The sequence below is a fragment of the Arachis ipaensis genome, chromosome B06 (genome assembly GCF_000816755.2).
Source record: "Arachis ipaensis cultivar K30076 chromosome B06, Araip1.1, whole genome shotgun sequence".
Lineage (NCBI taxonomy): Eukaryota > Viridiplantae > Streptophyta > Magnoliopsida > Fabales > Fabaceae > Arachis > Arachis ipaensis.
Window position 1 is genome coordinate 116,719,356 of NC_029790.2, and position 26,604 is coordinate 116,745,959.

Consider the following 26,604-nt stretch of genomic DNA (forward strand, 5'->3'; position numbering starts at 1 on the left):
TCGTCGTCGGCGCTGAACTCGTCTTCTCTGTCCTCTTCGTGAAGCCTCTGTCTTCGAGCCCTCTCTCTTTTCCTCTCTCTGTGTCCGAGCTCACTTCCCTTCCTTCCTCGCCGTCACTTCCCTTCCTCTCTCGCCGCTGGTATTTATGTTTGCTTATTTTGTTAATTTTGCTGATTCTGAGTTGCTGAAATCTGATTCTGAGTTTTTTTTTTTTAAATTTTTGTTAATTTTTGCTTATTTTGTTAAATTTTGATGGATGATGGCTGGTGGTGTTTTGTTAAATTTCCTGCAATAATTTTGTTATTCTGAGTTGCTGATTTTCTGAAATAATTTTGTGTTCTGAGTTGGGATTGTTGCTGATGTGATTCTGAATTTAGTTTGGATTCTTTGCTTAGTTTTTTTTTTTGGATTCTCTGGCTTTGGATGCTGACAAGATTTTGGATTCTGAGTTTTTGTTGAATACTTGATTAGTATTGAGGATACAAATGTAATCGAACAAGATTCGGTTCAAGAAAGAATGATAGAAGAGTGTTAGACTCTTGGTTAGTTAGTTATTCGGTTTTTAGTTCAAAATAATATGATCCGTGTGTATTGATCCTCAATAATTCTGTTCTCAATTCTAATTTCAATTGCAAAATCTCTAGTTGTTTTTTTTGGTGACAAAATCTCTAGTTGTTTTATTTTAATAAATAAACACTTTCTAAAAAGATTTCCTAATAAAAAGGGTGGCATTGTACTAAAAAGGAAAGGAATAAGGCAAGCAGTATGTTAATTTTTCAACCTTACCTTAAAAGAGTCCTTCCCCTGCGCTGCATTCTTGGACAAAAAAAAATGGAGGTGAAATCAAAATAATATAATTCTAAAAAGTAAGAGCAGCAAATCAAGTACACGTAAAAAGAGATATGTCTTTGAAATCATTTCTTTGTTTCTTATATCACAAGAATTCCTCTCTTCTTTCTTGTGCTCATCACCATTCTCTTCTGATTCTCTTGGAGTGCTTATCTTGATTGTCAAGCAATTGAGCTTGATTACAGTTTAGAAGTTAATTAAAAAAAATTTATTGTGAATTTTTAATGATAAAATATGAACAAGTTACCATGTGAAATGGTAAAATTTTGAATTTTATTAGTTTAGAAAACATTGAATTTGAATATTTGAAATTGTATATTGAATTTTTAATAATTTTATTGTATATTTAATTAAACCGGCTCAACCATAGTTTGACACCGGTTGGACCATTGATCCTCTCACTTGATCGGTTCAATGCTGGGTCGGTTCTCGCAACCTTGTTCTAAATGGATCTGGTGAGTTATTATTTATGAGTTACTTAACAAAAACATCAAACGTTTTTTGAAATTAGTATTTGAAATGTCAGGTGATATTAGTTAAATGGGGATCTGTTCGCAATCCTAGATTTACAAATGGCTACTTTGTCATTTCTGTGTGCAATGTTGCTTATCCTCATCTTTTGTTGTCTAATCCTTTATTATTCTACACAGAGATTAATTTATTAGCAAGCAAAAGGTAGTTAGTAAATAAGTTAAAAAATAACAAAAATTATATTGTGATAAACCTGTTATATTAGATTCTTTTAATTGTGTTCAAGAATTAATTTATTAATATAATACACCATTATACCTAAGCAGTTGGTCTAACTGTCTGACTTAGACGTTTTTGTGGATCAACTGGGAGACAGTTTCTCAATAACTAGGAGCCAGAAATCTGGAACTTACAGTGCACTTATTGATATTTTAATCCCCTTTTTCTCCTTGCATGTGTGAGTTCTTGAGTTGTATAAGATCAGAGGATTAAAGTTGTTGCTCTTCTGCAGATGGCGAGATATTGATAATACAAAGTAACGCACAGAGGAATCAATGCAGTTATAAAGGTGAAAATCTGTTCTTCACTTAATGCTTTTGGTCTATAAGCTTGCTACAGACAGTAGAAATTCAATTATTGGAACAATTTTATCAACAATAGGGGTATGTTGAGGAATTTGCTAAAAGGGAATGTTTGGGGGGGTACATTTGAAATTATTTATGGGTGGGTCATTGAATGAATCCTGACCCTTAGTAGTTTGAGTTGTTTCTTTTCTTCCCCTAATGACATGAAAGCATGTACCAAGAAAATCTCATGCCGAAGCTTTGCCAAATTGACACATCCAAAACCGCACCTTCATGTCCGAACCCCCATAGACGCTTCCATCATCAAGACAGGCTTCATGCCCCAAACATGCCGTTTCAATTTCCTGATCAGGGCCTGTGTTCAACGTGGCGAATTGCGCCGTGCTCGGAAACTGTTCGACGGAATGCCTCACAGAAACACTTTCTCTGCTAACATGATGATCATGGGTTACATACAATCTGGCGATCTTGCCACTGCAACTAACTTGTTTGATGGCATGGATGATCGCAATGCTGTTTCCTGGACAATGCTGATTGGCGGCTATGCTCAGAACAATAGGTTTCGTGAAGCCTTTGGTCTTTTTGTTGAGATGTGTAGGCATGGAGTTGAACCAGATTATGTTACATTTTCCACTCTCTTATCTGGGTTCACTGAGTTCGATTCTGTCAATGAAGTAACCCAGGTTCATGCCTATGTCGTTAAGTTGGGGCATAATTCGGCCATGGTAGTTTCCAACTCATTGCTTGATTCTTACTGTAAAACCCGCAGCCTCGGGTTAGCTTGTCAGCTGTTTGAGCACATGCCTATGAAGGATTCTGTCACTTACAATGCATTAATGGCAGGGTATTCAAAAGAGGGGTTGAATCATGAGGCCTTAAACCTGTTCTTCAGGATGCAGGATTTGGAGTTTAAGCCTACAGAATTTACTTTTGCTACAGTTTTGTGTTGTGGGATACAGTTGGATGATATAGAATTTGGGCAACAAGTTCACAGTCTTCTGCTGAAGACTAATTTTGTGTGGAATGTGTTCGTGGCAAATGCTTTGCTTGATTTCTACTCGAAGCATGACCGGGTTGCTGAAGCACAGAAACTTTTTAATGAGATGCCAGAGTTGGATGGCATCTCTTACAATGTACTTATCACATGTTATGTGTGGAACGGAAGATTCAAAGAATCTATTGAACTATTCAGGGAGTTACACCTCACTAGATTTAACAGAAGGCAATTCCCATATGCTACGTTGCTGAGCATGGCTGCAAATGCATTGAACCTGGAAATGGGTAGGCAAATTCATTCCCAGGCTATTGTAACAGCTGCCATTTCAGACAATATGATTGGGAATTCTTTGGTTGACATGTATGCTAAATGTGACAGATTTGGGGAAGCAAATAGGATTTTTGCAAATTTGGCTCTTCAAAGTTCAGTTCCATGGACAGCCCTGATCTCGGGTAATGTTCAGAAGGGACACCCTGAAGAAGGTATAAAGCTATTCATTGAGATGCAAAGAGCTGAAAAGACTGCAGATGCAGCTACCTATGCCAGCATCCTAAAAGCCTGTGCAAATTTAGCCTCACAGGCTCTGGGAAAGCAGTTACACTCACACATAATTAGATCAGGATGCCTTTCAAATGTATTTTCTGGGAGTGCACTGCTTGACATGTATGCGAAATGTGGATCCATCGAAAATGCACTTCAAATGTTTCAAGAGATGCCAGTTAGGAATTCAGTCTCCTGGAATGCACTGATTTCAGCTTATGCACAAAATGGAGATGGTGAAAATACTCTTAGGTCATTTGAACAAATGGTTCATTCAGGTCTGAAACCAAATGCTGTTAGTTTCCTTAGTGTGCTGTGTGCATGCAGCCATTGTGGTCTAGTTGAAGAAGGATTGCAATACTTCAACTCCATGACTCAAATATATGAAGTTACTCCTAAACGAGAGCATTATACTTCAATGGTCGATATGCTGTGTCGGAGTGGGAGATTCGAGGAGGCAGTGAAAATGATGGCTCAGATGCCTTTTGAACCTGATGAAATAATGTGGTCATCAGTTCTAAACTCCTGCAGAATCCATAAAAATCAAGAGTTGGCAAAGAAAGCAGCAGACCAATTATTTAGCATGAAGGAGCTCAGAGATGCTGCTCCATATGTTAGCATGGCCAATATATATGCAGAAATTGGTGAATGGGAAAATGTAGGGAAGGTGAAGACGGCCATGAGAAGCCGAGGAATTAGAAAAGTGCCGGCTTACAGTTGGGTCGAAATCAAACACAAAACTCATGTTTTTTCAGCAAATAACAAGTCTCACCCACAGATGAAAGAGATCACAAGGAAGCTTGATGATCTGGAGAAGCAAATGGAGAAAGAAGGGTACAAGCCTGACTTAAGCTGTGCCCTTCACAATGAGGATAACGAACTGAAGGCAGAATCCCTTAAATATCACAGTGAACGCATTGCCATTGCATATGCACTGATCAGCACCTCAGAAGGGTCACCGATTGTAGTAATGAAGAATATAAGAGCTTGTACAAATTGCCATGCTGCAATCAAGGCAATATCCAAGATAGTTGGTAGGGAAATCACAGTGAGAGATTCAAGTAGGTTCCATCATTTCAGAGATGGAATCTGCTCCTGTAGGGACTACTGGTAGTGGTAGGTTGCAATTCAAAATCATGTTGCTTGTTTACTTCTTATTCTTAAATAAAACTTTGTAAAAGTTGGTCATCCTGAAGTTTTCAGGAACACATGATGAACATGCCTGTATTTTCTTTATCCGGGCTTCTGAGTTCTCAGATTGAGCTTTCTTTTCACTTAAGAGTATTGAAAGTCTATTGTTGAGAGATTTAGGCTCTTGCTGATATATTACCAAAAGAAACACTTCTGTGGAAGCTGAAGCTGCTTAGATCAGCTTCTGCATATGCCAACTCACGCCTTCATGCTGTAAAAGCTCAGGCTTTGATACTATCCAGGTTCATACTCTTTGACACTGTCAATCTCATATCAGTTGTAATTTAGGATCATACGTACTTTGTTAACTTATAACTTCGTGTTTACTTAGCAGAAATGCTTTTCTTTTTCAATAAAAATATAAAAAAGTAAAAACTTTGTTGACGGATTTTTACTTTGAAAACATTATCTTGATGAAAACACTTAAGATTAACTAAGTTTACTGAAATGCTTGACTTCTGTTCATTCTTCAAATATTGGTGCACCTTTATTTTTTCTGGAATGTGGAAACTGAAACTGAGGTTCATCATTTGTCCTCTTAGTGAAAAAGACGAATTACTACCTAGCAAAGAGGAAGGCGAAAGGCTACGTAAGTTATTAGCTAACTCTGAGCTATGTAAATTTGCAGACAGTGGATATTTCCTATTCCTGGTATGATTCCCTCCATTGCTGTTTTTCTTCATCTAACATTCTTGTACTTGTGGAGTAAAGATATCTAATATGTTATGGAAAGTCTTAATGGATCCTAATATGGTGCCTCTGTTTTCCGCTAGCAGGAAGGCAATATTGACCTGGTAACAGTCATCAAGGGAACTTCTTTCTACTGCTGTGTAAAGAAGCATGATTATGTATCAGATTATATACCGCCAACACCTACGGAATTCAAAGAAGTACTGAACTCTTACAGGTAAATATTATGATAAAGTTGATCATATAAGGCATCAACACAGTTAACAAGTCTGCAGTGTTTAAACAAGCTTATCATGTCAAGTTGATGTCTTGGTGAGTATATATTCATGCTATATGAGATAAAGTTTAAAATCTATCAGAAATATATATGGTACTCCAAAGTGGGAAACTTGATTGAACTTGCTAATATCTTAGTTGGTCAAATCATGTATCTATGCTATATCTTCAGATGTGCAACCATGCTTTCTTGATTCATCTTCTTTCTTTTCTTTTTATTTTATTAATTAATAGAAGTTGCAATCATGTCCCCTTTCACTTATAATGCTTGCAGGCTATTGAACACTCTGACAAGTCCTGTAATGTTGTCAACTTTGGAGGATGGAACAATTGTAAAGGTCCTTGCTGGACTTCCTTCAGAGGGACCTGTTATATATGTTGGGTATCACATGCTGCTCGGAATTGAACTCGAGCCATTAGTTTCTCGAAGTTTGACCGAAAGAGATATCCTTGTTGAGGGATAGGACATCCATTGATGTTTAGGAGAAATGATGCTGGACTACTGCCAGATTTAGCTTCTTTTGATTCTCTGAGAGTTATGGGTGCTGTTCCTGTTGCTGCAACTAACCTATTCAAGCTTTTGTCTTCCAAGTCTCTTATCTTATTATATCCTGGAGGGATGCGCGAGGCTCTTCACAGGAAGGTAAATTCCAATATGTAGTTTTCTTTTTTTGGCAACAAGTTATTGCCATCTTTCATATTGAAACAATTGCTCGTTTTACTCCCTCTGTTCTGGCTTCTATACCATCTTGGACATGAAAGAGCATATGAAAATGTGAATTGAATGAGTTGTCACTAACTCAGTATACTGAGAAACATTTATTTGAGTTTATTTAATAGTGTAAGAATTGAAGTGTTTGAATGTATTGTATTATAAAATGTACAGGGAATCAGCCTCTTTATAGAGAAATTACAGAAATAGAAATAACTAGAAAATAGGAAAGAAGGAAAAAATACTAGCCTAAAATAAAGGAAAGATTTCTAATCATAAAATCCCTAAAATTAAGCTAAACCCAAAAAGGAAAAGATTTATAATTAATTCTATTTACATAAGATTCATAAAAGGAATTAGGAATCTGATTTTGATTTGATTTAGTCAACAGTAAGGGTTTTACATTGTTATATATGTTGGGTATCACATGCTGCTCGGAATTGAACTCGAGCCATTAGTTTCTCGAAGTTTGACCGAAAGAGATATCCTTGTTGAGGGATAGGACATCCATTGATGTTTAGGAGAAATGATGCTGGACTACTGCCAGATTTAGCTTCTTTTGATTCCTTCAGAGTTATGGGCTTCACATATTCCATGAGCCACTGCTCTAAACTCAGCTTCTGCACTACTTCGTGCCACAACACTCTGTTTTTTACTCCTCCAACTAACCAAGTTTCCGCCAACAAAAGTACAATACTCAGATGTTGACCTTCTATCCATGATATTCCCAGCCCAATCTGCATCTGTATAAGCTTCTACTTGAAGATGTTCATGCTTTTTATAGAGTAATCCTTTCCCAGGCGACCCTTTCAAGTACCTTAGGATTCTAAAGACAACATCCATGTGTTCTTGACCAGGTGAATGCATAAACTGGCTTACCATGCTCACAGCAAAGGCTATATCCGGACGTGTATGGGATAAATAGATTAGCCTCCCTACCAACCGCTGATATCTCCCTTTGTCCATTACATTTTCTGGTTCAGCTGGCTTCAATTTTAAGTAAGACTCTATAGGTGTTTCAGCAGCTTTACAAGCAAGTAATCTCGTCTCTTTTAAATGATCTAGGATGTACTTTTGTTAGCATTCTTTATATCCAATTGGTGTAAAGGCCAATTGTAATTCGCAGCAAGAGATAAGAGAATCCGCACAGAACTGAGTTTGGCAATTGGAGCAAAAGTCTCTCGATAGTCTACTCCATAGGTTTGTGTATATCCCCTAGCTACTAACCTAGCCTTATACCTCTCTATGCTTCCATCAGCATTGCATTTGATGGTAAAAACCCACCTGCAGCCAACCAATTTTGTATTCTGTGGCAGATCTACAATCTCCCAAATTTCATTTTTCTTGAGTGCATGCCACTCTTCCATCACTGCTAATTTCCAGTTGGGATCATCTAGTGCTTCCTCTATGTTCCTAGGCTCAAATAGATTTGTAATTTTAGAAGTAAAAGCTCGATGTTTTTGAGAGAGATTTTGGTAAGAGACATAATTGGAAATAGGATGGTTGGTGCTGGTTTTAAGTACCTTTTTGGTGCAGGTTCTGGTTTCTTTCTTAAGGGCTATTGGCAAATTATTATTAGAAGTGACAATTTCAGATTTACCTGGAAGTTCCTGAAGTACTACAGTTGAGCCGTCTTCCTCAGATTGGGTTGGTACAGAGATGATGGGCTCCTCCGAAATATCCTCAAAGTGATTAAGCCCATCCATCATCTTAGCACTGCCAATCATCTTCCCCGAAGTCCGGTCCTGAAAAATACCATGAGTGTCAAAGAATGTCACAGCACAATTGGAATCCTTGCAGATTTTACTAATAGAGAAAAGATTACAAGAAAGCTTTGGTACATGTAGGACATTTCTTAGGTCAATGTTTTCGGACAGTTTAATTGTACCTTTTCCAGCAATAGATGAAAAACTACCATCAGCAACTCTAATTTTTTCATTTTCAAAGCAAGGAGAATAAGTTTTAAATAAAGGGGAGAGGCTGGTCATATGGTCAGATGCACCTGAATCGACAATCCATGGTGCATTCAAGTTTGAGGTGCAGTTAAGGGACATAGGAATACTAAAATTACCTGTTTGAGCCAAAGAACCACTAGGAGTACTAGACACAGAACTGGAATTTAACAGCCTTATGAGCTGCTCAACCTGTTCCTTACTCAATGATGATTTTTCAGCCTCATGAGCAGTTGGGGTAGAGCGTATTTTGAGACCAGGTTTGCTGCCATTAAGGTGTGCTGGTTTTCCATGAATCTTCCAGCAGGTTTCTCGGGTGTGACGAGGTTTATTGCAGTGGTCACACCAAAGATTGGAGGGGTGCTTCTAATTTGATGAACTTTTAAGTGCAGCAGGTGCCACTAAAAGTGCATTAGACTCCAAAGAGGTCTGTTCAGTCTTGCCTTTTCCCATCATCATAGCTCTACGAGTTTCCTCTCTTCTAACTTCAGCAAATACTTCTCCAATTGAGGGTAGGATTGCTCTTCCAATAATTCTGCCACGAACTTCATCTAGCTCCACGTTGAGGCTTGCAAGAAACTGGAATATCCTCCCTTCTTCCACTGTTTGTTGGTGGTGTTTGGCATCAGCGGCTGAATTCCACTTGTAGTTATTAAAGTGGTCAAGATCCTGCCACACCCGCTTCAATGTGTGGAAATATTTGGTGACATTGTCACCCCCTTGTTGAATTTCTCTAGCTTTTAGAGTAAGTTCATAAATCTGGGATTTATTCCCAAGATCAGAGTACATCTCCTTGACACTATCCCACAATTCTTTGGCTGTGGTATAGTACATGTAGTTACTGCTGATATCCTCCTCCATTGAGTTCACCAGCCATGTCATCACCATGGAATTTTCGGTATCCCACACATGATATTGTGAGTCAGTGATGTTAGGCTGGCTTCGCTCACCGGTGAGATATCCAATCTTCCCTCTTCCACGGATATACATCTGAACTGATTGAGACCACCTAAGGTAGTTTGACCCATTGAGTCGAAATGTGGTGATCTGAACTGAATGGGAGTCACCACTAACTAGTATCCGTTGCTCAGATTTTAAATCTGATGGAGTAGGAGTGGTGTTCTCCTTCTGTTCAGGATTAATGACTGAGGAACTGTCAGCCATAGCTATAAATCAGAGGCACAGTGCAGAGATCCTGCTCTGATACCAAATTGAAGTGTTTGAATGTATTGTATTATAAAATGTACAGGGAATCAGCCTCTTTATAGAGGAATTACAGAAATAGAAATAACTAGAAAATAGGAAAGAAGGAAAAAATACTAGCCTAAAATAAAGGAAAGATTTCTAATCATAAAATCCCTAAAATTAAGCTAAACCCAAAAAGGAAAAGATTTATAATTAATTCTATTTACATAAGATTCATAAAAGGAATTAGGAATCTGATTTTGATTTGATTTAGTCAACAGTAAGGGTTTTACATTGTTATATATGTTGGGTATCACATGCTGCTCGGAATTGAACTCGGTCCATTAGTTTCTCGAATTTTGACCGAAAGAGATATCCTTGTTCGAGGGATAGCTCATCCATTGATGTTTAGGAGAAATGATGCTGGACTACTGCCAGATTTAGCTTCTTTTGATTCCTTCAGAGTTATGGGTGCTGTTCCTGTTGCTGCAACTAACCTATTCAAGCTTTTGTCTTCCAAGTCTCATATCTTATTATATCCTGGAGGGATGCGCGAGGCTCTTCACAGGAAGGTAAATTCCAATATGTAGTTTTCTTTTTTGGCAACAAGTTATTGCCATCTTTCATATTGAAACAATTGCTCGTTTTACTCCCTCTGTTCTGGCTTGTATACCATCTTGGACATGAAAGAGCGTATGAAAATGTGAATTGAATGAGTTGTCACTAACTCAGTATGCTGAGAAACATTTATTTGAGTTTATTTGATAGTGTAAGAGTTTTACATTGTTATTAGATACTTACCTTTGTAAGACTTGGATATTTGCTAATATGGTAATGCATATTTGGATATTTGCATTAAACATATACTGAACATTTTAATGATTTTCAGGGTGAAGAATACAAGTTATTCTGGCCTGAACAATTAGTTTGTTAGAATGGCAGCTTGATTCGGAGCTAAAATAGTACCTTTTGGATTGGTACTGTTGGAGAAGATGATCTTGCTGAGGTAAGCTTGGATCTTTGCCGAGCTATAATCATTTTACTTTACAAAGTGATTGTGCCCTTCAAGTGCTTGTCATGGAGACAAAAGCATGACCATATTGTTTATGGATGATGGGAGGATTTAATTTTGATTCATTAATCATATCTTATACTTCAAGGATTTTGACTTTTCAGGTGACTGTTAAGTGTTAACTGAAGAAGTTTAAATACTGTGATACTACATTATTCAAAAAATTCAATGTAAGATGCATAGCAGATAAAAATTGCACCCTGAACTTTTTGCATGTGTATTTGAATGTGGAGAGGATCGAATAATGAAGGCTTTGCAATTAGTGGGAAGGAATATATTTAACATTTTCTTTTATATATTACTGAATAGAAGAATTTAATTTGATAACCTATCACTAAACTCTAAACATAAACATTTTCATTTTAAATTACTGAATAGTCCTAAAGATTTATGAGAACTATGAGCTTCTCATATATTTCTGACGATGTTTTAGTCTTGTAGAATAGTTAGAATACAGGAAATACGTCACCTGCATAAAACATTCTTGTCAAGAGTTTCCTGATATATAATACGTTCATTCTTTAATTTCATTCTACGTCTTCTGTTGATGCCTTGAACATGGACTTATACCATTAACACCAACCTGCATTGGTCTTTTCAGGTTGTTCTTGATTATGATGACTTGGTCAACATTCCTTTATTCAAGTCTCTAATAGAGAAGCTCACAGCTGAGTCTATCCCTTTGAGGTATCTCCATTTTTTTATTTTCCTTTTAAATTTAGTTGTTCATTGTGTGGCATGATTCATATTACATTAAGAGTCACAACTTAGTATTTGTAAACTATATCGTTATATCTATTGAACCTTCTATAGATGCCATCTTACACATATAATTACGTATTTGGATACACATAAAATCTTCTTAAACTGCATATCAAAACTAAATTCTTATTTATGTCCGACATTTTTAAAGTTTAGGACTGATGCTACTGGTGAGGTGGCAAATCAACAAGTACATATGCCTGCATTCTTGCCTAAAGTTCCTGGCCGTTTCTATTATTATTTTGGAAAACCAATTGAAACTAAAGGTATGCTCAAGCCATGAAATTTGGTGGTAATTATTCAATATGTGATCTGTTACTCTAACATACGAGATAAAATGAGTACATAAAAAATTTATATGATATTGACTATGGCAGATTAAATTTATATATAGATATATTTTATGTTTGTTTGACAGGTAGGAGCATGTGCTGAAAGACAGAGAGAAATCTTATGAACTATATTTACAAGTGGAATCCGAGGTTGAGAAATGTTTGGCTTATTTAAAGGAGAAAAGAGAAAGTGACCCTTACGGAAACATAGTGCCTCGGCTATTATACAAGGCCAAACATGGTTTTGATGCTGAAGTTCCAACTTTCGAAATTTGAATGTTGGAAACCAAACCTGTTGGTGTCTTGTCTGTCTGTCTTGCTTTCTTTCTTTCTTTTGTTTTTTACCTCCTCCTCTTTTAATTGGTCAGATGTGCATTCCCCTATGTAAAACGAAAATGAAATCATCCATTTTTCTTTTTCCTTTTTAATAGAACAGTGCAATAATTCTTGGTTCAAATCAATAAGAGGTGAATGCGGGTTTCACGAATGTAATATAGTAATAGCACTATAACCAATTATTATATACCAAATTTTGTTTTATTTGTTTTCTTTTAATTTTTGTAGATTGTGGTAGGCTGGTAAGCTATTAAGATTTAGTTATTTGCATATAAATGTTGGTGACTTGCAGGTTGATGGGCTTATTAGTTGCCACTTCAATGGCGGCATGGCAACGGGTTTTAAAAGATTTCTACGTAAATTGTATTAGGCTGATTAAAACTCCATAGTTTACAAGGTTTCATGAACGTATAGAAACCCCTCTAAAGATGCCAAGTACCAGGTTTATTTACGATGTACGCACTATTGTAGGATACTGGATTTTATAACCAAATTATAAAATTAAGATTCTACAGCGACTTATAAACTAATAGAAATTTCTAAATAACCACCTGAATTTATTCAGAATTAACTAACCATGTAACTAACCATAATTAGGGCCTAATTGCTGGCATACGGTAGCATATAGTTAATACTATGGACTATAGTTAGATCATAGATGTGTAGTCAGTTGCTCGTTTTAGTATTAACACTTTAACAGTAGAGCAGTTATATTAGTTGGTTTGCTAATTGTAATATGTAGGGAGTTTAGCGCCTTTAGATGTAATAACTAGTATATCAATAACGTGTATATTGATTCACTCTTTTATTTATTAAATACGTATAAAAATAACAGAAAAAATTGTCGTGAAAATAACAAAATTGAATTAGGTGAGATGATAAGTGGTTTATAATTTAACTAAAAGATATTGGGTTCAAATTTTAGAGAAAACATGTTCAATGAATTATACATAACGAAGAGTATTTTAGGAGACAAAAAAGTTGGACACCAACCCTCCTCATATTCCCATATACATAATAGGAAGAATTTCAAGTGTATCAGGTATACCGATATTCTAAAGTATAAATCTTATTTTAAATCCTAAAATTTTGAACCCTAAAATTTTGAACATTAAATTCTAAGTTTTAAATTCTAAACTCTAAATTTTGAAATGAATTTTTTTAAAATGATTCTATACAATTTCAACTCGAAATTGAGAGAAAAGAAAATAACTAATGAGTACTATTTATCCTGCTCAACATAGTCATCAAGGATAAATAGACCCAAAGCATTTTTAACACAAAACAAGAAACTACACTACTAATGAACAGATCAAATTCAACCACATATATAACCCAAAAACAACACCAGCCATAAACATATCAAAATATCAAAGTTACTTGCATTTGCATCTTATACACATAATGGAACGCCCTATCCACATTATTCACTTTCTTTTCCATCAAACACCTCTGTTCACGTTCCCCTGCAAACAGTTATGAAAGAAGGGTTAGGTGTAGGTGTAGGTTTTTGTAATATGGAGAAAAAACAATCAGTCTACTTAAATTCTTAAGCTTAAGAAGTCTCTTAAGAAAGTTTCTCAACCAAAGTTGCTTTCAGTTCAGGAAATTTGAAATGTAGAACTCTCCTTCAATCTATACGAGGCATAATGCATGTGAAATGTATTTGTTATTTATTGGGTATATTTTTTTAGTAAACACCCCAATTGACCCTCAAACAATTTCTTCAGATTAGGCACTTTGATCTCCAATAAATTTTTATTCTTTAAAAATTCTGAAAATTACTTGTGTGAATTTCATCTTCCTTTATTTTTAGCAGAATCGACACCGATCATCTACAGAAGGCATACAAACAGACCTATGTTCTTCACATTCAATTTTATCTTCTCCCAAGATTGTTGCATGGTCAATTCAACAAGGAAATCAATAAAATTTGGGTTGTGTAACCTTATAGTTATTCTTACTTCTGCCAAAATTTCTCAACCCCAAAACAGGGGCTAAATCAATGACAAAACATCTAATTAAGAACGATAAAGCATTAAAACAAATTGGAGTATTGGACCATAGCATCTCCAACCTCGAATTAGTAGCAGAACTTAGAAGCAAAAAATTACTAATTTCATATATTAAAAAAAAGTAAGTAAACTGTTACAAAATTCTCTTCCAATAACACCATCCTAAATCAAAATGCAAGGTAATATAGAAATCCTCATGGTAAGGAACAAATAGAAGTACATATTACAAAAGTTTGCTACTTTTTCTTGAGAAACTCATCGGGAACAACCTTAAGCTGCTTCCTCTGCTTAGAATTGGCAATTCTCTTTAACGTATTAGGGTTCGTAATCTTCTGAAATTTGGTACCAGATCTCAAAATATTCTCCTGCTTCTTCTTCTCTCTCTCTTCCCTCTTCTTCCTCTTCTCAACCTTGTTCACCACGGACAACAAGTATGGTTTTTTCAAAAAAAAATTTAATTATAAATTAAAAAAATAATAAGCCATATTTAACAATGGCAACCATTGTTATCGTCTCTAAAAATGTATAGGTATACCGGAATAAGCAATATTTAACAAGAATTTTTTTAATTATAAATTAAAAAAATAACTATTTCTCAAAAATAACAAGGATTGTTATTTGTGTACTTTTTGTTTACTCTTATGTACTCTGAAAACGATAAGAATCGTTACCATTGTTGATATATTTGAAGTAAATTATTTTTGGAAAATAATTATTTTTTAATTTATAATTAAAATTTTTTTTGTTAAATATGACTTATTCTCTATGTATTTTTAGAGACGATAACAATAGTTGTTATTATTAAATTAAAAAAATCCTTGAAGAAGCTATGCTTGTTGTCTGTGTATTTTTGTGTATTCCTATATACTGTTTGTAGATTTATATACTATTTGGAGATGATGATAATGGATTAAAAAGTGGAATTGAAAAAACTTAAAAAAGGGAATTCGCTGGGGTTTAGGCGAACTCTATAAAATTTATAGAGTTCGCCGGGGTTAGGCGAACTTGCCAATTTTTATGGAGTTTGCGCGGTCCGGCGAACTTGCTTAAATATAAAAAAAAAAAAATAGTATTTAGGAAATTAAAGTTCAAAAATCATGTTGGGGGAAATAATAATTTTTTTTATTTTATAAATGAAAAAATGCCCAAAAAGTTGCTATTCATAATTATTATAAAAATTAACTATTCATGGAATGAATTTAACTTATAAACACTGTTATGCTAAAAATTGTATGCAAGCATCTAATCAATAATTTTTTTATGATTTTTTTTCAAGTGATAATGTAAAGCTAGTTTATACTACTAACGCACAATCACTAAAATCAATAATAAAAATTGCATACGAAAAATACTAAAAGACTATTAAAATTTATTATTTTTAACTATCAATTCGTCAGTAATATTTAAAAATATAAAATAAAATATCGTTAAATTACTAGACTAAAATGGCCCTAACATTTCTTTATCTGCATATATTTTTTAAGCTACCGGAAGTGATTGGTGTTGCACATTTGCACTGTTGCTGCTTCCCTTCCATTCTAAGCTGTATCCGTTCTCTTTTCAATTCTTGTTTAAGTTCACTTGATGTGTCCTTTGGAAGATTCCCACTTCTGATGTTAATTCCCGAATTCCATAGTTTGTAACTTTGTATTCATTGGTTATTATTGAATACATTTCTAACTTTTTATCATTTGAATAAAAGAGAAAGTAAAAACACATAATAAACCCGTCTTTTTTTTTTTTGTTATCACAATTTTGTTTTTTATTTCTTAGAAGCAAATAAAGGATTGCTGTTCCTATAAACAAGGAAAAAATATGTATACATATAATGCTGCTTAAATTTTGTAACCACTTATTTGTTCTCAATTACAATTTTATCTTTGAAGTTTTAAAAAATGTCCCTCCCTTTACACTCATTAAAAATGTCCCTCCCTTTACACTCATTTTCGCACTCTCTATATCTCCCACTCCATATACTTAATTGTATTTTTATGAGAAAAACTACTACTAAATTTATTAGGTTTAATTACTCTATTGGTCTCTATAGTTTCGTAAAATTTTCAATTAGATTCCTATATTTTTTTTTCCTTTTAATTAAGTCCTGCACCAATTTTTTTTTCAATTGAATCCCTATACTTTTTTTTCTTTTATTTGAATCCCTGCATTAATTTTTTTTAATTAGATCCCTATACAATTAAGCCAATTACTACCAACAGGGACCTAATTGAAAAAAAAAAATTAGTGCAAAAACTCAATTAAAAAGAAAAAAATAGACACCTAATTAAAAATTTCGCACAACTATAGAGACCAACCGAGTAATTAAACCTATTTATTACAACCAAACAATTTAACGTTCAAAATTTAATAAGAAGTATTCATACAATACAATAATATCAAAGTACAAAATAACTTAACGCTCCTCTTGCTTTATCTTCTGCTTCTAAAAAATAGTCGCCAAAAATCCTAAACCAAACGTGCCCAATTCATCCAAACAAAATTTGGGAGTAATCCCATATATTATACAGGAACAGAACCATTCCCGTATATGCTGCTGGTTTAAGTATGCTATTCCCCTATGATATTGCAGGATGAGAGCCATTCCCTTGTATGCATTCATTTTCTAACTGGGAGGGCTCACTATCAAAGAAGGTTTTGTGGAGAGCCCTTACACACTGTTCTGCTTCACTGTCATTTACTATTAACGAGATATTCACCTGCAGGGAAACAAAATACGAAGTTAAAATACATGAAACAAAACATTTGAGAATGAAGTTAGACTATTGCGCTTGAAAATAAGTGTATCCAGGTTCAAGAACCAGCTAAAGCTGGAAGGGGTTTATAGAAACCCCTTACACCTCCCCCATGTGTGTGTATGAGCATAAATAAAGGAATTTAGAATACTGTTATAACTTTTACATATGTAAATCATAGCCTGAGTATGACAAAGCACCATGCTACAAAGCCAAAAAACATTGGTGCATATGTCATGCTATCCAGTTGAAGACATAATACGTTTGGTCAACACCGTTTCATGCCAACTAAGATTATATATGCATGAAAAATGTACAAGGTTGATGATTTCTAGATCACTAAAGACGGGTCAAAAGGACACAAAAACCATTTTCTTAAGGTAGGGATACCTTAGATGCACCCTGAGAGATCATTTGAACATTGACGCCAAGGGTTCGAAGAACACGGAAGGCCTGCAATAAAAGGCCAATCAGTAATAAAGGAAAGTGAAAAATTAACTTGCTACTGTAAATAAGTTTGAGACTGCTCACGTGGAAGGACCCAGATAGTGATATTACAAAATAAAACTCAGGATCAAAACAAAACAACAACAATTCTTGGAACACAATTAAGTTGGATAATTATAACACAGAACCTTCTCCAATATTAGTGATGATTTCTGAACATTTCCAATGAGAGAGATTATGGATCTATTTTGTAGGAGATTCACCACAGCAATTTTTTCCAGCTCTTCAACAACATAGTCTAGTTCCTGCTTAAGGGACTGACAATCAATTAGAATTACGCAAAGGCTGGTATACAAAAATGGCAGAGAAAGGATATTTCAATAGGTGTAAAATACAACATAATTCAAGTCTTGTCTCACTAAGTAGCGTATGTTACGTGGTCAAATGACACCATGAGGAAAAAGTTATTAAACACTGTAACACCAACAATATTGGAAGTAACTTAACAACAGGATATGGAGATGATCATCTCTATGTCTCACCTGTTGAATTAGTTCTCTGCTCCAAAGCTTTGATGGGTCCAACGTCAAAGAAATACTGACTTCACTTGTAGCTACAACATCAACAGATATGCCCAGGTCTTCAAAGGTTGAAAACACCTGCATAAATATAGAAATATGAAGACAAGAAGGAAGGTATTCATCACATAAAAGGACAGATCTGCAGGCTTTAGCTTTCTCACCTTGGCAAGGAACCCATACTGACCAAGCATGCGAGTGCTAACAATATCCAACATGGTCACATTACGTTTCAAAACAATGCTAGTTAAGACTGCCTGTAGGTGGACAAAGTAAAACTTAAGTATAGTTGTACAAAGTCATCCTTAAGATGATAGTATTTATAATTTATTCAGGTATAGATGTTCCACAAACCTTGCTCATATCTCTTGCTTTAGTGATGAGAGTACCTGGAGCTTTGGGGTTGTAAGAATTTTTAACCCTTACTGGAATATCACCTTCTCTAGCAGGTCTCATAGACTGTGGATGTAAGACCTGCAAATTACAAATATTTCCAACAAGCTTATTCCAATATCCCAAAGCGAAGTCATATAAATTATTTTTCATAATTGTGCAGGCAAAAACTCCCAAAAAGTTCTTTAGGCAATGGCATTCTCCAATAAAGACCTGACGTGTAAACCAACCCCCCCTTTTTTCCTTTTGCAGCGGGCAAGTCCCCCTGTCTCTCTCCCCCCTCCCTTTTTAACCAAGGAATACCAGGCAGTTACAACAATAATACACTGTTATGTTCTCATTCAAAATTAGCTACACATAATGAACTACTATACAGTCTATACTTATGTTTTTCTTCTAATCCTGCTGTTCAGGATAGTTCTTAGAGGTGATAACTGATGACATACCTTGCATAGAGACCTCAGTTACAAATTTGAGACATATCATAGAAACATTGTACAACTGATGCTTATTAATAGTTCTTCAACAAGAAGCAAGCAAGGCTGAATGAGTTATATGGACTATGCCATGGAACAGGTATCTAGTGACGTAAGATGGATATCAAACCCAGAGGAAGATAAAGAAAGCTTTTGACTCTTCCCCAAGTTATTGCCAAAAGATGAGGGAAAAAAGAGAAAGGGAAGATATAACATGTTCTTCATGAAAGAAAGAAGTTTGGCATTTATGCACCACTTATAGAGGAAGAGGTAGAAGGGGAAGAAGGTCCGACAAAGACATCAGAGAGAAGGCAGAAGGCACAAGTGTTGTAGCACAGGAGACAGCATACTGTATATGCATACATATGATGGTATAGAATATAGATGCAAAGCAAGACTACCTTTACTCAAGAAGACAAGGAAATCAAATGATCTGGAAAGTCAAATATGAATTTGAAACAGATAAGAATTCTTATAGAAAAGTTATTTCAAAAAACTGAATTTGATAAAAGATAACTTTTGAAGAAGTGGTTATAAAATTTAAATTAAAGAAAAATTGCAACTTTATCTATAAAATATTTTATTTACTTATTTCATTATGGTTTAATTACTTTGCAAATCCTATAAGTTCACCAAATTTCACAACAATGTCATCCAATTTATACTCCAGTGAAAATTTGGTATAACAACAAAACAAAGCCCCAGGATTTGTAGGTTAAAACTTCATTGCACTATTAATGCAGAAGAATCGCAGGACCCCACAGTTCTTAATAAAATGTGGAAGTCTAACTCCAAACAATGGCCAAGTTAGCTTACATTATGGAAGCTACTTTAGTTTCATAATATATTGCTTTAAGTTCTTGGTGAAAATTTGGTATCTATTTTCCCCTTGGATCAGGTCCTTCCAATACATTTCAAAGGTTGTGCTAAGAAGAAAGATTCTGAATTTCTGCCAATACCTTCCAAAGGTTTTGCCATAGAAAGACTCAAAGAAGTTGCTGCTTGTGTTATGTGGTTCTTGTGTATTGGGAGTTGGGACTAAGCAGAATGACTGCATCTTCTAGTTTGTTCCTATGCCCCCGACAAGAATTATGGCAAAGAATTGCATTTATGGTGTTATTTGCTGTCTCTTCATGTTAGTTTGAAGATAGAATCTTTCTGATATGTCGAGAGATTGAACGACATTGTTGCATTTATTTTAGTATATTGGTCCTCCCTCCATAGTTTCTCCATTTTGAGGACCCAGTACCCCGTAGTTGTACACTAGTAGAATTAAATTTCTACTTTAATCAAGCTTAGCGAAGTTACATAATACATCACAAGATCTATCATGTCAAATAGTAAAAATATACAAACAACGACAATAACCGACCTATATGTAACTAAGCTGTCTTAGTTTAGCAAATATAATACTACTACAACTACTACCAAACCCTATTCCACTAGATTGGGGAGGCTACGTGGGCCAGTCAAAACCACAATGTCCTATCATGAATCTTGTTATATCTAAACCTAGCGAAGTATATATAAATATAAAATTTTACAAAATAAAATTTCTCATGATTTTTATGACAACAATGAGAAATGTGATTAAACCCCAAGCAGAACCAAGAACACTAAATAGAATCCATAAATGTTTTATAGCAATGAGAGAAATGGTAAATAGCATATTGTCAACAGAACAAAGTAGGTGAATATAACAATACCTGAGCACCAAAATATGCAAGTTCAGCAGCCTCGTCAAATGTCAAACATGGAACCGGTTCAGCTTGTGGGCATATATTTGGATCCGAGGTTAGAACGCCATCAACATCTTTCCATACCTGTTTAAAGAACTCCACATTATCTGTTTCCTTTCTATCTCAATTCAATCATAAATGGGCAAAATAAACTCATGTACTCTCACTCGTAAAAATTTGCAGTAATTCCTGCTAGTATTTTACATTATCAAGAAAAAACAGACACTTGCACTTCCTATAAACAGAATTATTACTAACATTAACATGTCAACTCAACAGCTCCTTGAATGTATAAATTAAGGGCACTAACGCACTTTAGACATGCAGAAGTTTTTATTACAAACCTGAATTTCTGGCAACCCAAGTGCTCTCCCAATTGTTGTAGCTGTCAAGTCACTACCCCCTCTACCCAATGTTGTAACTGCACATGATTTCCGGGCCTACAAGAAAAATACAAATGACAAATCGCATGTCCAATTTTACAAACCATTGTATCGATGCCAAAAACTATCATACCAAAAGAGAGGATGAAAAAACATAAAAATGAAAGGCATCACAAAAACCTTTCCAAGGAAGCCCGTAACAATTGGAATCGCGGGATCTGAGACCCAATCACCGTGTAACCTCTTTGCAACAGCAGGGTAAGTTGCTTCCAAAATGTCCGCATTTGTGAAGTCATCAGTTGTTATAATTCCCATCTCAAAGGCATCATACTGTTGAACCATTAAATTAGCATTCATCAACAAATTACAATGAAATGGATCTATAGTTGGACTGTCAACATTAGCATTTCAGAAGTAACTTTATGAGTTGCAATTAAGGAGAACATACTTGGCGGGCCTTAACACCCAATTTATTAAGATATGCAGCAAAGATCCTAGTGGACATGCACTCTCCAAATGAAACTAAATAGTCTTGAGTCCGGCGAGTTAACTCTTTCATCATAGCCACTCCCTTCAAAAGTTGTTCCAATTCTTCAAGATGCTCTAGAAGTTTCCACATAACATATCAAGTCAGCAAAAATTCAAGTTCAAACATGAAAATTTCTTGAGCAAAGATACTAAGAAGAAAGAAAGTAAATGGCACGATTAGTTCAATACACAAGTAGATGTAATAAAATAAAGATTTCGTAAAGATGTAACAAGCTCAAACTATGGTTTTTCCTTTTTCCTGTTACAATGATGATCATTATGGCTTCAATGCAATAAAAGAAAACCAGTATGCCAATCTATGCCAAGTTACTCATGCAATGGCCAATCCATGATGCCAATTGGTACACCACCATTTGCCTCACAAATTTCTTGGCAGAGTTATTATCAAAAAGCAATCGTGCTAGATAAAGCCCTTTAAATTAGCCAACACCTTCATAAAGCATTGAATGTCAATATCATAATTCCCAAAACATACACCACAAAACAAAATTATATATCCAAACAAGCAGTAACTAGTATAAAAGCATGTATTGTAAATAAACTCTTTTATTTAAATACATGATTGACACCCATAAGCACATTAGAATCGCACATAAATGCAGCACCGAATCATCAGTGAAATTTGATCTTGTAAGAGGGTTTAATAAAATAAATGGTATCAAATACAACCAAATCAACGATTAATCTAGTTTGGAAAGTAGCTCACTTGCAATAACATTTCTGTCTACTCCGAGCTCATCCACAGTCCTGAGTAAATAAATACAGAATACCAATGAGAAAGTAGTAGTCAATTTAAACATCTTTTTATTGTTTATTTTTTATTTTTTTTCTCAAAATTCTAGTTAGATTTGGAAAAAGCATTGAGTAAATCAATTTCCCTTACCTGAGATGCAGATCTTTTATAGTGCTAAGCTCCTCAATGTTATCAACATTAGAAACACCGCAACTTACAGCTTTTTCTCCAGCCTAACCAAACATAAAAAGTATAAGGTTCACAAACACAAGTCAACATTAATAGTTGATTTATCATAAATAAGATAACATACTAACTCCATCTAATTATTGCCGTACCACTCATGTATTAGTAATATAAACATAAATTCAAATAATAATTAAAAGATGTAAGTTAGACTCATCAGTGCTTCATGTTCATGATTACCATAAAGATTTTTCAAAAGAAGAAAAGGGAATAGAAAATACCAATAAGAGCAAGTTAGTTGTCTTTCCCATTGCAGATAGAACAATCACAGGCCTCTCCTCTGGAAAACTAATTATGAGGTTGGCAACTTCTCTCATCCTCTCAGCACTGGCAACCGAGGAGCCCCCAAACTTCATGACACAAGTGTAACTCCTCTCCGTTTCGGAAACGACGTCGTTCTCCTCAACCAAAACATCTCTCCCTGTTGCTGCCTTGCAACAGCTCACAGTAAATGCAGCCCTATTGCGAGAACCTCCCCTTGCGCCACAGGACGAAATTGGAACCGCCGCAGCAACAGACGCCGCGAATCCGATTCGACACGGCAACAAGTGAGATTGGCAATGAGATGCTTTCACAGAAGCCGCAGCGAATGTGCCGTTATAATGACCGCATAGGTTCATAGCGCTTGTCATGATTATTAACAATAAGTTATTTCAGCAAATTTACTAAATTGGAAAATGAAATCAAGAAAAATAAATATCAATAATGCTTTAAGTTATTCAATAGTTAGCCGCCAAATAATGCTTCATCTCTTTAATGCTCGATCTGCAAGAATTAACCATGACTCAATTCAGTTACAATAACAGACACAATCAATTGAAGTTTAACGAAATATAATGCAGAAGAAACCATTTTCGTTTTTCCCTCGAAAGAAACTCTTTTCGCATTAACAGAAAAAGTTTGGGAAAGATTCTAGGAATTTATAGATACCTTGTATGAAGGAGCTTTGTTGAGAGGGTGAGAATGGAGTTGTTGGAGTGTGTTAGAAAATAAATGAGAGGTTAGGGTTTTGAAACACTGTCGTTTTGTTGGGGGCCCTGAGAAGAGGGAGGAAAAAAGGTGAGTGGTGAGTGTGCGGTGGCGGCTTTGACTGAGGTGTGTCAAGTTGTGAAGTGATGGCGAGGGAAAAATAAGTGGGGAATGGGATGGAAACAGCGGCGTCCCTCCGCACTTTCTCTCTCTCTTACACTCACTCTCTTTCTCTCTCTGTCCAAATCATATATTTCATTTCATTACTATATTAGTTATTAAATATTAATCTTGGTGTTGTCATGGACCGCTATAAGTATCCACACAAATGTTGCCATGTAACAATGGTCCATCATTTAACTTGGATTTTTTTCTTAAAACGTCATGCCAATAAGTGTTTGTATGAGCATTATTTAAAAATATTATTAAAGAGAAGTTTTATAAAAAATTATAAAATAAACATTAATTTTTTTTTAATTTTCGTAAGTTCAATGTATTGAGAAAATCTTTTTTTTTACTCTCTAATATTAAGTTACTTTTTAGGCAAATTATTTCTTAATTTTTTTAAAATTTGATTGGCACTTGAGTGATTTATCATCTTTTTTTAGGAGTATAAAATACTTCAAATTGTTTGATAACTATTCAGTAATATTTTTTTGAGTAAAGTATCGTTTTTGTTCCCAACATTTAGGGTAAATTCTATTTGTGTTTCTAATATTTAAATCGTTCTATTTGTATCCCTAACGTTTGTAAAAGTGATTCAATGTTATCCTGCTGTCAATTACACATCATGAGTGCTTTAGTTTGAGTTTTAAAAATCTCTTTTTGAAGGTAGAATACAAATGTCTTGAATAGAATCGATGATCTACTCCGAAAAATAGCTCATCAAATGTTGAAACTAATCCCTACAACATTTACATAATTCACTTTTCTAGGGACATAATTGAATCTAAACACAAATAGTATATGTAATATTAAAATCGAACACATCCAAGTAAGACCTAATTGAGAATAATTGAAAAATATAATCTGATTTGTTAGTATAATTGATAGTAGGATAACATTGAATCATTTTTATAAACGTTAAGGATACAAATAGAACGATTTAAATGTTAGGGACACAAATAAGACTTACCCCAAACGTTGAGGATAAAAACGATACTTTACTATATTTTTTTTATACCTTTTACTCTCTTCTTGAAGTATCTTGTGGTAACAAATTAATACATAGGAATAATCACTCTTCCTCCAAAATGAATATAAGAATTTCTAAAGACCTTTCTTAAGAAATCAAAATTCTAAAAAATAAAATAAAATATAAGAATTGATGCCACTTTTTATTTTTAAAATATACCTATTGAAATACAGGTTTATGAAGGGATACCGTAATTTATGATGATATGATATTTATAAGAGTAAAATAATTCTCACCTCCTAAGTTAACTTTGAATGTCAAATTAAATACACTCAATTCTAATAAATTTTAATAAAAAAATATACTTTTATAGTCTTATTTTTAAAATAATATATATTTGAATTTGTTAATCTTTTAAATATTAAGAAGACAATTAAAGGATAAATTAAAACTCAGTAATAATCAAGGTGGCAAGAACCGAACCAGTCATCGAATCGGTCGAATAACTGGTTTAATAGTTCAATGGTTTAACTGGAGTTGAACCGTGATTGAACCGGTTTAATTAAATATAGAGTAAAATTATAAAAAATTCAATATATAATTTTAAAAATTTAAATTCAATCATTTCTAAACTAATAAAATTCAAAATTTAACAATTTCACAAAATAAATTATCCATACTTTATCATTAAAAAGTCATAAACAACTTCAAATATCAAAGTTTATAACTAAAAAAAAAATCACGACTCACATAAATGACAAACACAATATGTTTTGCAACCAAAAGAAACAACATTGAACAAACAATACTTCAACAAAACAAAAACACTACTCATCAAAAGTTATAATCATCATTAAGTGTTCCGGTCTCCATCATAAACAGGTAACCCAAAGCCACCATTTTTAGAAGTACCACCAAAAGAAGTATTTGAGGATTCAATTACAATATCCACCTCAACTTCCATGTCTCCTCCATCTAATAAAATAGGAGGAAAACTCAATAAGAAATCAATATTAATGACATATATCTTACCATGTTTAGTTTGTTATTACCATGTTGGTCCTTGTGAGTTGCTGCAATGACATTATATATAGATTTGGTTTTGTGCTGTCTTCAATACTTTAGTGAATGGACTTGGAAATTTTGTTGGGTGCATTTTATGTTATCTATATTCTATCTATAATGCTACTAATTTAAGTTCTCTGATTTGAAAGATTTTGGAGTCTAGTTTTATTGACCTGTATAAAAGTTCTCTCTTAATGATAAACTACAAATAACCTTTCTACTTTTCTCAAGATTATTGATTATACAGGGATCAAGCATCTTTTCTACCAATCATTTTGATTTTATTAGAAAAATATCAATTGCTGTGAATGCTGACCATTTTGTGGCTGTTCCATCTAAATTCAAAATGACAGCAATCCAAAATCCAGACGAATATATCAATTCATACGACAATCAACATCATTAAATTCAGCAATTCATCTGGTTAATTCACCAAAACTCAATATAGCCGAATTCAACAGAGCAGAATTAAATTTATTAAGCAAAATTCAAAATACCAAAATTCAAATAAAAATTCAAGAGAGCAGAATTTTAATTTATATAGCAAAATTCTAAAACTGAACTTAGAAGAACTCAACAGAACAAGAACTCAGAAGAACTCTGCATCTGAATTTGTGAACTCCAATCTGCCCTATATTCTTCACTGAATAAAAATTTAATTGAAAAAACCAAAAACCCATGAACTCAAATCTGCCCAATTCATACAGTTTTTGTCACCAACACCAAATACACAAAATTAATTGAAAAACAAAAACAGTGAAGCACTCACCGTGGGAGAGGCGGAGAACACAGAAGGTCAGAGCCAGACGACGACCAACGCTTGGTGACGACGACAAGCAGACGACAACCACGACGATGCTAAGCCGAGGACCAGACGACGCCAATGCTTCGGTGATTGTGACGCTTCGATCCGCGAGAGCTGCCTCGATCCGCGACGGTGACGCTTCGACACGCGACGGTGAGCTTCACTCCGGCCTTTGGTGGAGGTGACGGTGGCGTTTGTGGGGAAGAAGGTTGAGGAGAAATTTAGGGTTGGGGGTGACTACAAACTCAGGAAATGGCTCCAGCAACGTTATTTTTACCTCAGCCCCTTTTTTCATTTTTTTTTTTACCCAGCGTCAAAACGACGCCGTTTTGTGGCTTGGGGAAACCGGAACTTACTAAAAGCCGAAAGCCG

At 34.6% G+C, this 26,604-nt stretch overlaps 2 protein-coding genes and 1 pseudogene across 6 annotated transcripts; 2 read left to right on the forward strand and 1 right to left on the reverse strand.

The window, feature by feature from the left end:
- Window positions 7–4,713, forward strand: LOC107604859 (putative pentatricopeptide repeat-containing protein At2g01510). Its single transcript, XM_021104859.1, has 3 exons — window positions 7–139; window positions 1,832–4,557; window positions 4,638–4,713. The coding sequence occupies exon 2, from the start codon at window positions 2,108–2,110 to the stop codon at window positions 4,553–4,555; it is 2,448 nt and encodes an 815-aa protein (XP_020960518.1). The 5' UTR covers window positions 7–139; window positions 1,832–2,107; the 3' UTR covers window positions 4,556–4,557; window positions 4,638–4,713.
- Window positions 4,660–12,101, forward strand: LOC107647303 (annotated as a pseudogene).
- On the reverse strand, window positions 16,275–26,494 carry LOC107604858 (aspartokinase 2, chloroplastic). Of its 5 annotated transcripts, none has more exons than XM_016306564.2 (14): window positions 26,197–26,494; window positions 22,480–22,882; window positions 22,163–22,245; window positions 21,986–22,026; window positions 21,179–21,333; window positions 20,911–21,060; window positions 20,692–20,787; window positions 20,315–20,431; window positions 18,094–18,213; window positions 17,904–17,996; window positions 17,704–17,820; window positions 17,350–17,478; window positions 17,105–17,167; window positions 16,275–16,678 (listed from the first exon to the last, which is right to left on the reverse strand). In XM_016306564.2, the coding sequence occupies exons 2-14, from the start codon at window positions 22,876–22,878 to the stop codon at window positions 16,538–16,540; spliced, it is 1,704 nt and encodes a 567-aa protein (XP_016162050.1). In that variant the 5' UTR covers window positions 22,879–22,882; window positions 26,197–26,494; the 3' UTR covers window positions 16,275–16,537. The 5 variants fall into 5 exon arrangements, with proteins under 5 accessions (XP_016162050.1, XP_020960519.1, XP_020960520.1 ...); XM_021104860.1 differs by having other exon boundaries at window positions 22,480–23,023; XM_021104861.1 differs by lacking the exon at window positions 26,197–26,494 and adding an exon at window positions 23,189–23,610.

Excerpts from the sequence above, each read along its gene's own strand:
- LOC107604859 (XM_021104859.1), top strand. The coding sequence starts at position 2,108 with ATGAAAGCATGTACCAAGAAAATCTCATGCCGAAGCTTTGCCAAATTG.
- LOC107604858 (XM_021104860.1), bottom strand. The coding sequence starts at position 22,890 with ATGACAAGCGCTATGAACCTATGCGGTCATTATAACGGCACATTCGCT. Across the intron at positions 17,479-17,703 it reads GCAGAGAACTAATTCAACAG|TCCCTTAAGCAGGAACTAGA; the intron begins GTGAGACATAGA and ends ATTGATTGTCAG. Across the intron at positions 16,679-17,104 it reads TCTCTCAGGGTGCATCTAAG|GTGAATATCTCGTTAATAGT; the intron begins GTATCCCTACCT and ends GTTTCCCTGCAG.